Raw genomic sequence first — 11,671 nt, 5'->3', positions numbered from 1 at the left:
AGATTTAGATCGGCAGATAGAGATATCAGATATAATTTGGCAAATAGAGATATCAGATATAAATTGACAACTAGAGATAACTGATAAAGATCGGCAAATAGAGATAACAGATATAAATCGGAAAGTAGAGATGACATAAATAGATCGGCAAATAGATATAACAGATGTAGATCAGAAAATCAGATATAGATCGGCAAATAGAGAGATCAGATATAAATTGGCAAATATATATAAGAGATGTAGATCAGAAAATCAGATATAGATCGGCAAATAGAGAGATCAGATATAAATTGGCAAATAGAGATATCATATATAAATTGGCAACTAGAGATAGCTGATAAAGATCGGCAAATACAGATAACATATATAAATTGGAAAGTAGAAATGACATATAGATCAGAAAATCAGATAACAGATATAGATCGGCAAATAGGGATAACAGATATAAATCGAAAAATAGAGATGACATATAGATCAGAAAATTAGATAACAGATATAGATCGGCAAATAGGGATAACGGATATAAATCGAAAAATAGAGATGACATATAGATCAGAAAAATAGAAATAACAGATATAGATCGGCAAATAGATATATCAGATACAAATTGAAAAATAGAGACGACAGATATAGAATTAAAAAATAGAGATAACAGATATAAGTTGAAAAATAGAGATGACAGATATATATTAGAAAAACATATATAGATCGACAAATAGATATAACAGATATAAATGGGCAAATAGGGATAACAGATATAAATCGGAAAATAGAGATGATTAATATAAATCAGAAAATAGAGATGACCGATATAAATCGGATAATAGAGTGACTATTATAGATCGGCAAATAGAGATTTTTAATATAAATCGGCAATTAGAGATGATTGATATAAATTGGACAATAGATATAACAGATATAAGTTGGCAAATAGGGATAACAGATATAAATCGAAATATAGAGATGATTGATATAAATCAAAAAATAGAGATGACTGATATAAATCGGATAATAGAGATGACTGTTATAGATCGGCAAATAGAGATTTTTGATATAAATTGGCAAATAAAGATGATTGATATAAATCAGACAATAGATATAGATCGGCAAATAGAGATGACTGATATATAAATTGAAAAATAGAGATGACTGATATAAATCGGCAAATAGAGATGACTGATATAAATTAAAAAATAAAGATGACTGATATAGATCAGAAAACAGATATAGATCGGAAAAACAGATATAGATCGGAAAAACAGATATAGATCGGCAAATAGATAAAGCAGAGATGAATTGAAAAATAGAGAGATGATAGATAATGATCGGAAAAGCAGATATAAATCGTAAAAACAGATAAAGATCGGCAAATAGATATACCATAGATGAATCAAAAAATAAAGATGACAGATATTGATCGAAAAAGCAGATATAAATCGGCAAATAAATATATCAGATGATTTGAAAAATACAGAGATGACAGATAATGATCGAAAAAGCAGATATAGATCGGCAAAACAGATATAGATCGACAAAACAGATATAGATCGGCAAATAGATAAACCAGAGATGAATTGAAAAATAGAGAGATGACAGATAATGATCGGAAAAATAGATATAGATCGGAAAAACAGATATAGATCGGCAAATATATATAACAGATGAATTGAAAAATAAAGATGACAGATATTGATCAAAAAAGTAGATATAGATCAGAAAAATAGATATAGATCGGCAAAACAGATATAGATCGACAAATAGATAAACCAGAGATGAATTAAAAAATAGAGAGATGACAGATAATGATCAGAAAAACAGATATAGATCGGCCTTTTTTGGGCCTTAATGATTTACTATATGACCTTTGTTTACAAAGGTGCAGGTAAGTTTGAAGCCATTGGAAGGAAATGGGGCCTATAGAAAGAAGGGTGTTTATTTCGAGGCCCCACGGTGGGCGCCAATTGTTCTTGTATGGATACCTGAAGGGAGAGCTCGTTTCCTAGGAGTCGACGCCGAATTGTTATCTTCGGTGCCAACCTTTGAGCTTTTGTGGAAGTCCGAGCTTTTCTCCAAGGAGATGTCCAATAGCGCAGAGCGTGAGCAAGGAACAAGGGGGGAGTGTACCTGCAAAGGCACTCCGAAGATTAAGTCAGTATTGAGAATTCAATGTCTCCTTTGAAGATAAAATATCATACCTTTATAGGTGAGATAAAATAGGTCGGTTACGTTTCTATTGATCATCTGAATTGAAGAGCAATTAATAGGTTTTAACAAGTGATAATGTCTGATTGTAACGTATAATGCCGAGTTATAATGTAAAGTGCCGAGTTATGGTACATAATGCCGAGTTATTGTATATAATGCCGAATTATGACATCAGATTTGTAACGGTCGTATCAAATACAACAAAAAAAAAACTCTCCAAATCAGATCTTAATCACAAGAAGCAATTGCACAATGTAAATTAAATAAGAAAAAATTTTCCTTCTTAATAGACAGCTGTTGCACGCATTAAAAAAACGACTAGTTGATGAAAAGGAGAATTATCCCAAAATTTAAAAAAAATATCAAACTCTAAATATTAATGAATCACTAAGAAAGAAGTCAATCAATTTGTGCATATTTTTGTACCATACAAACATAAAAAAATATAATCAAAATATAATGATGATTTATAAACATAAAAAATCAGTCATTAATTAACTGTTATATAATAATACATAATTAATATTATAAAAATATTTAATTATGATTCTATAAAAAAATTAATTATTTTTCCATGATATAAAAAATATAAAATTAAATATATATAAATTTATAATAATTAATTTGATAATTAATTTTTTTATATTGGTAAATAATAATAATAAAAAAAAACAATATTTTCCGCTACGAGCTAGAGGGCAGGTAGGGCATGGTGGGCAACTTTGCACGCCATTATAATTGTTTTTCCAACATCATATCTTCATTGGCCTTTGGCAAAAAAGTGGAGTATCAAGGTCCACATTAACTTTGTGGCTAACGTGATTACATTAAAAAACCATCCATTAAAATAACAACAAACAAAATATATATATATATTTTTATGGTATCTTCTAAACCGACAGACTAAAGATTAATTCACTGTAATACTGAATATTATTTAAGAATTTATTACTGACTAATGAATTGCTACAAACACAAAACAAAATTCAAATCCCAATATTTATTTAAACAGACTAATAAACTAATTACTTGACTAATTGAATTCGGTTAAAAACAAAATATTATTTCATTCATGGAACTTTTGACCGTATGTACCATAATTCAAGTTCAAGAAGAACGTAAAAATGGGTAAATTATAGTGAACTTTTTTAACACAATATTATTATACATAACATTATTCAACCTATTAAAATTTAGACATATCTTCAAATTCAATGACAACTTGTATATATAAATCTTTATAAAAAGGAAGGTAATTTTCCTGGCTTTTTATTCACCGTTCACATATCAACACAGGACTTGTTTAGCTTTACTTTCTTTTTATTATTCAAATGGCCATTAAAATGGAGATTTGGTATTTTTCAATTAAATATTGAAATGAATGTTGGGTTATTTTTTAATAATAATAAATGGTATCTTTTAAGAACATATTGAAGCCCTATTTTAAATGAGAAATATGTGTTTAATTTATTTAATTAAAATTTCATGATAAAATAAATAACGTGATAACTTTTAGTTTAAATTTTATTATATATATTTAATAAATTAAATATTGCATGATAAATCAAATAATAGAATAACTTATTTTATAAAATATATAATCTTTTATTATTTTATGGTAAAAAAAAGATAAAATCATACTAATAACTAAACATAGTATTTTTCATTTAAAATGAAAATTTTATTTTTAGTAGATGAGACTTAATAAGTTAATAACTTGTAGGAGAGTTGTTTAAATTTATATCTTAATAAAATAAAATATTTGTTTTTACTTTTATTATATGTCAATCTTTATTGTTATTAGTTCAGTTTTGTGTATGTGAATGATGACACTAGTACATTGATATATTCTTTTCGTTAAAAATAAATAATTAAGGTGAATAATAATATTTTAAAATCTAAATTAAAATATTTTCTTTTAATACAAATATGTTTTTTTTTTAAATAAGACATTATCAGATTCTTGTTGGCAATTTGACATTATGCATATGGAATAATTAAGTTGCAAATTTGGCACATTTTTTTTGTTAATATGATTTTTGCACACATTATAAATTAAAGAAAAATAATATGTATATGCCACATGAATGTATATGTTAAATTAGGTTAATTATGAAGTCGAAATTCAATTAACTTTTTAAATTAATTAATAATTTAATGATAAAATTGAGATTCAAGTGAAAATAAAAGAATAAATTTAATACTTAATTTCTACCTAATGAATAAATTTATTATTTTTTTATCTAAAAAAATAAAAAATATTATTTTATTTTATTTTACTTTATTTTTTATGTGGTGTAATTAATATTAATGAATGTCAGTGAATACACATTTAATGATGATAATTGTATAAGTATATATCTATTTACAATCTTATATAATACATACACATGTATGTAAATATAATTAATATTTGAATTACTTCTTAATGACTTATTTAGAGTAGAAAATATTCAACATAACAAAATAAAATATACAAACAACAAAACATAAAATTAAACTAAATAAACTACAATAATATGCTTTTAATTTAAGAAAATATGTGACTTAATATATCTCATAGTTTTTTAAATTAAAAGCATATTATTGTAATTTGTTTAGTTTCATGTCTTGCTATTTGTACGTTTTATTTTGTTATGATGAGTATTTTTTAACTCCAAACTAAATATATATCCTTAAAAATTAATTTAATTATAATATCTATTAATATTCTCTTTTTAATAAATACTTGAAGAATTTAAAAAATATAAATTAACCAATGAATTTAAAAATGATAATTCATTTAATAAAAGGATAAAACTAAAGAAAAAAATATTTATTTTAAAAAGAAGGAAGTATAATAATGCAAAGACTATCGAATAAGAAATATAATAATATTCTAGGTCTAAGCACCCACCCAAAAAGTTTTGGTCTTTTCTTGCCTTGGAAGAAGAGGGTCCATAACCTATAAATATTCCCAAAAATGCAGCGTAAAAAATAACTGACAGATCAACCAAGACACTCATTATAAAATTCACGTATAATAGAGATAGCAATTAGCATAACATGCTACCAAATTTCATAATCAACTTCAACACTTAACGCTCCAAAAGGAGAATCTGTGCCACACCTACCTCTAACTACTTAACTTAATACAAATACTAAATAGTACGCTAATAATTATTCCAATGAAGTTCTTTCTTCTGATCTTTGTATATTTCTTTATGGTTATTATATACAATAATAGAGAGTATATAATAGAGAGTGTATGTAGGGTGGAAAAAGGCCAGGCGGTCTGCTAGGGGTCTGCAGCCTGGCCTGTGTTTGGCCTGATCTATTCTGACCTGTTATAAAATAGGTATATGTTCAGATTCTTTTAAAGGTCTTAATACATTAATAGGCCAGGCCCAGGTTTACTAATTAGTCTTATAGGTTATAAATATTTTTATTAAAAAATAATTTTTTAAATAATATTTTTATTTTTGTAAAAAAAATTATCAGGTCTTTTATCAGGCTTCAGGCCAGGCCAGGCTGAATAACAGGTCATGCCTAGTACTTTATAAAGAGCCTATAACAGATTGTAGGCCAGACTCAGGTCAATCAACTATATGACAGACCAGGCCTGTTAAGAGCAAAGACTGGCCTGGCCTGACCTGTTTCCACCCCTAAGTGTATGTGCATATTTAAGTTGATCCTCTAAATAGGAAAGTCGAAGTCATGGTAATAAAGTAATAAACAAGTTAGTTACTTTGTTAATTTTTATCTATGTACATTAGTTTCAAAACATTTTACTTTGTTCAATTGCATAATTATTTAAGAAGAAAGAGAATATATATTTAGAGAAGAATATGTTACATGACTAAGTGTCTAAGTTATTTACATAGCTAAGTTAAATTAAATTAGTCAAATAATTAATTTAAGGATTGACTATTAAAAATTTTAGTTGAGGAAAAAAAAAAGAGAAAAAGATGCATAAGAAGAAAAACTTGGTTTAATTACAAAATTAATTTATGTACCTAGTATTTTTTTTTTAGAAAAATCCTTAATTTTAGAGAGGATAATAGAATATAGAGTATTATGATTAAAATTTAAAAATTCTAACTAATCCTCATATTTCTTAAATAAAAAAATTTAAATATATTTTACTTTTGAAAATATAAAAGAACATATTCATTAAAACATTTAAAAAATAATTAAAAACATTTAAATTTCAAATAATTTTTCTAAGTAAAAATAAATAAAAATTTAATATTTATAGACTAACTATATAAACTCTTCTATACATTAATAATTATAATCAATTATATATTGTCAAACCATAAAAATTAATTAAATTTTAAATTTGTTATTTAAAAGATTATCTAACCAAATAAATTTAATTAAATAATTGTATACTTTTTCTTTATACCGATGCTTTATTAAAACTAAATTCAATAAATGAAGTCACACATCCTTTCCAAAGAGAAAATGGAAGTTAATTAAAGAAAGTGGTAAGAGTCATTTGTTGAAAGTCAAATGACCCGTGAGGGATTGGAATCAACGCGCCAGAACATAGTAAGATGCATAGACACGTCATTTTCTATTGAGAGGACCAACTGCCCATGAAACACCCCTTCGGTCAGCCGGTCAGACATGGTCATTGGTTTTCCGCAGCTTTTTTTTTTTATATATATATTTACTTAAGAGTTATTATTTTTGTCAACAAAATATAGAGTATATAGACTATATTTTCCAATTAATACATTTTATTTATGATAAGAGTTTATGTAAAACGTTTTACATAATTGTAAGATTATATTTGTTCTCTCGCATAATTATTTATACAGTTAATATAAAAAATAATTATTATAAAATATATATTAAAATAAATATATATATATATATTTGTACACATTTTAAAAGATTGATTTAATAATTAATTTTTTGTGTATATAGTAATTTTGTATAAATATTTGTCTATATCTAAAGAGAAAAAAGAAAATAAATAAAAAAGAAAGACAAGACAATTATTTACTGGTTTTTCATTTTTATTTTATTTTATTTTTAATTTACTGCTTCCCAATCAATCTTTGTCGTTCCTACTTGTCTTCAAAGCCACAACAGCACACTCATTTTTCTTTTCTTTTCTTTCTTTCTTTGTCTGAATCTCCCAACACTCAGAAAAAGTTCTCATGCTTCAAACTTGCAACATCCCATAACAACACATTCACACTTACCCAATAGCAAAGTTCCCACTTTTCTTTGTTTTCTTCTCAAAGGGTATTCAAAAAAACGTTAAAGTTTCTGTCTTTCTTGTTTCTTCAGTTTCAACAAGATGACACCCTCATTATCATCTCTCACGTTCTCCATTCTCACTTTCACACGTTTTCCTTCTTCTTTTGGATTTCATTGTCACCTTCCACGACAGCCATTGCCTCGTGTGGCTTGAAGGATGTTGATTTTGTTGTTTTTGGCTTTTGAAGGTTTTTCTGGGGATCTTAGAAATCTTGGGTCCTTGAGAGTGTTTTCAGCTTTTGAGTTGTGTGTTTTTTTTCAGAATCGCAATGCAATTAGGTGAGTTCAACTTATGGCTTTATAGTGTTTATGTTTTCTAAAATTTTCATTTTTTAAAATTTTAAGCTTTTTTCTGTTTTTGGGTTCTTTTTGGTATATATATGCCTCTTTTATCTTATGTGTTCCTACCCCCATTTTCTGTTTTAGGGGGAAATGTGGCAAAATTTGAGATTGACTAATTGATTTGTATGGTATTGCTAATTGTTAATTCTCTGTTGGGGTTTAATTTAATGGTTTTTAACTTTTTGGTGATTTACTAAAGGGAGTTTATTTATGCTGAAATGATAACAATTTCAACTGTTTATGGTTTCTACTATGTAGTGTATACCTCTTCTTGATTGGATTTGTGATGAAACAAGCTTACATAATGTTTTTTGAGTGATTTGCTGATTGACATCATCTATTGTTCTTTCAATTTCCAAACTTAGCTAACTTGGTCTTCAAACTTCCATTCTTTGATTGTAGTTTATTCTTTGTGGTAATCATTGTTAATTTTTGGTGGCACATATCGAAAATGATCGCGGCACCAGTTAGGAGTTAGAGGCAATGCTGGTAGATGTTTTGATGTGAACATCTTATGTCCTATGTTACATGAATGCTTCATTTGTCATGCATTATCTAGAATCACTTTTGGGTGTGATTTTATGAACTTGTAATTTGGATTTTGGTCCTTAAGTTTGTCCTTCTGTGGGTTAGAATTGTTAGGAGATGGGAGGGTGTGTCTTGCTGTGATGACCTTTCTAGAATTGTGATGTGATGAATATATGTTTTGAGTTTGAGATGTAGAGATGATAAGAAACCTGTATATGAAGAGGTGATCGCAATTCCTACAGCTGAATTACATCAGATTTTGGGTAATAGAGTTTGGATACCAATGGCAGAGACCAGAAAAAAATATGAACAAGAAGCTTTTAGATGTTGAGTACAAAATGTAGGCCAAATAGGGAAAACAGAACAATAGGAGAGAAAAGCACCTCGGCTGATGACCGATGAGTTTGGTCTGCTAAAACCTCAACAACTGTAATCTGGCTGTGAAATGCGAGGAGTCGCTGGACATAAGATTGAATAAATTGATTCATGTTATGTTTTCCTCAGTTAGGATCTAATCTATAGTTACACTTTGGAAGTATGAATTCCAGTTTCGGGTTTATAGGGCCATAGGCTCTCCCACCAATATGGCTACCTCGGTATCCTCACCTGTTTCCTTAACAGAAAAAGAAAAATATATTGAGGGTTGTATTTGAAGGAAAATTGGAAAGATTACATATGGCCTTTGAATACTTTTGTTTCTTCAACTTCAGAGATATAATTTTTTTATACAATTTACATACTTTTTTAGGATGCTAAACTAGTTATAATATGAGGAAATATTTGTTTTTACAGATTTATCTAATGCAGTAATGCTTAACCTTATTGATCACGCAACTCAGGTTTTCTGCAAAATGGATTGGAATCGTCTCCAGCAAAAAGTGTTGATGGAAGTTTCAGGAAGTCTAGCTCCGGTTTGTATCTTCTTTAAACTTTCTTCAAAACTGGAGATTTTATGTCCTGTTTGTGTTCTCTGAAAAAGTTTCTTGTGAATTTGTTTTAATGTCTTCATGAAAACTGATCTATTGATATTTAAGGAGCTAACTAAGTGTTAGAAAAGCTTGGTAATAGTGCATATACTATCCATAATTTCTTGTGTGATTCTAGCAACCTTCTGTAACATTTCTTATGTACTGTATGGATTGTTTTCAGTGGAATCTCTCTTCTTTTGAGGCATTATTAACTTAGTCTTTCTTGAAATGAATCTAGAAGTAGCTTTACCATGTACAAGCATGTATGTTTTGTCCCTTATTTGTCAAATATGTAGTTGTTACTATTTCTTATAACACGGTTAGGTTTGCTATGTCGCAGTTATTTCTGCCAGCACCGTCTCTGGTGCGTCGGGATTGGCGAAGTTTGCTCCTATTTCCAGAAGAGTGTTAAAGGGGCTCAAGGACTATGGAAGGAAACTGGTTGACCTCGAGTTATTTACACAGTATCTTGAGGAGTGGATCTCGGAGAATCTAAATGGCGATTCGGCAGATGGGAGGCAAAGATTTAGTTCACCTTTCACAACTGATGAGTTGCACAAGCTTGATATAGCATTGGAGGGAGTTCCATTTCAGCAGCTAGTCCGAATGCCGGTCTTTTCCGATGATTGTGATGACCTTCTAGAAGATCAGTATCTTGCAGCAGAAGATTTCCTTCATGCTGTTATCATTGGCCTCTGGCGCACATTTTGGCATAGAAGTGGACCCTTACCAATATGTGTGTCCTGCCCCTCTTATGTTGGTTCAAAGTTCTGTAGTGTCGAAAAGGCAATATCGAGGAGCAGGGCGAGGGAACTGCGCGGTTTAGCTTTGATATCTAAAAGTGAGAATGAACTAAAGACTAAATGGGATCAAGTAGTAGAGTTTGCCTTATTCAAGCCGGAAACATTATTGGACAATGTTTTCAAAGTATCAGCCGGCACTATTTGTGAAGCTCTCCTTTATGGGTTCCATATTCTTGTTTCTCGGAGCTTGAGTAAGATTAGTTCAGTCAATAGTGACTCTGTCTTCCTTCTAATTCTAGATTCCAAGTGTGGAGCAGTGATGAAGTTCGGCGGTGACCTCGGCAAACTTGATTTGCTGAACTCCAGCAATCCATATCTATCTGTGGCTGAATGGTTCAAAGCACATGCTGAAATTAGTCTCACCCGTGTGGAACCGATATGGAACCGATTGGGAAATGCAAACTGGGGGGATATAGGGACCCTGCAGGTACTATTAGCAACATTCTACTCCATTGCTCAGTGGAATGGACCGCCACGAAAGTCAGTTGCTTCATTGATCTCCGATCATAGCCTCCGGCTTCAGAAACGCAGGGCAGAATGCTGCATTGTTGAAGCTGAAAATGCATTGGTTCCTTATCAAGGAGGAACTGAGATTGTTGAATATGACCCAGATGAGTTATCTTCTGAAAAGAGAGCATGGCGCCTAAAGCTCAAGCATAATGACATATTGATCTTGGATGATCCCCAGCAAGGACAGAAAAGTTTCCAAATTCACGAATCGCTCGTCGGAGGGAACTATTATCTGTATAGTGCAGTGTGTCTTGATCATCCCTCACAGTTATTGACTTTATATGTTGGTTCACATCCTTCTAGACTTGAACCTTCATGGGAGGATATGAGCCTCTGGTACCAAGTTCAACGCCAAACGAAAGTTCTAAACATCTTGCGAAACCAAGGAATCTTGAGCAAATATTTACCGGAAATCATTGCCTCCGGTAGGATTCTACATTCCGGTCCATGCACGAAAGAGAGCCCTGGAGGAAGGTGTGATCACCCTTGGTGTGGAGCTCCAATACTAGTGACATCTCCAGTAGGGGAGCTGCTTTCATCTGTAATTGCTAATGAGGGGTCATTTTCGGCCGAAGAAGCGATTCGGCTATGCCGGGACTGCCTAGCTGCTCTAAGAAGTGCAGCCATGGCTAATGTCCAGCATGGCGATATTTGCCCCGAGAACATAATACGTGTCATCGAAAGACAAGGGACTAGAAACCAAGTTATGTTTATTCCTGTTTCGTGGGGCCGTGCCGTCTTAGAAGATAGGGACAGCCCTGCCATAAACTTGCAATTCTCATCATCTCATGCACTTCAGCATGGGAAGCTGTGTCCTTCTTCAGATGCTGAAAGCATTGTTTACCTCCTTTATTTTATTTGTGGAGGAACCATGCAGCAACAAGATTCCATTGAATCTGCATTACAATGGAGGGAGAGAAGCTGGGAGAAGAGAGTGATCCAGCAATATCTCGGCGAGGTTTCGGCTCTGTTGAAAGCTTTCGCCGACTATGTCGATAGCCTTTGCGGAACACCATACCCTGTAGACTATGATATATGGTTGAAAAGGTTGAATAAGGCTGT

The 11,671-nt window shown here is 30.6% G+C and overlaps 1 protein-coding gene and 1 pseudogene across 1 annotated transcript in view; one reads left to right on the top strand and one right to left on the bottom strand.

Moving 5' to 3' along the window:
* Positions 1–7,595, bottom strand: part of LOC110274879 (uncharacterized) — a 17,194-nt pseudogene extending 9,599 nt beyond the window's left edge.
* Positions 7,300–11,671, top strand: part of LOC107463356 (uncharacterized) — a gene marked incomplete in the record, with an annotated part of 4,587 nt that continues 215 nt past the window's right edge. The window contains 3 exon segments of the mRNA XM_052252380.1: positions 7,300–7,737; positions 9,168–9,239; positions 9,637–11,671. Of these exon segments, the coding sequence (XP_052108340.1) occupies positions 7,728–7,737; positions 9,168–9,239; positions 9,637–11,671 (2,117 nt within the window).

Source organism: Arachis duranensis, chromosome 8 (assembly GCF_000817695.3).
Source record: "Arachis duranensis cultivar V14167 chromosome 8, aradu.V14167.gnm2.J7QH, whole genome shotgun sequence".
Lineage (NCBI taxonomy): Eukaryota > Viridiplantae > Streptophyta > Magnoliopsida > Fabales > Fabaceae > Arachis > Arachis duranensis.
The sequence above is the reverse complement of the archived record's forward strand: the minus strand, read 5'-3'. Positions and strand labels throughout refer to the sequence as shown.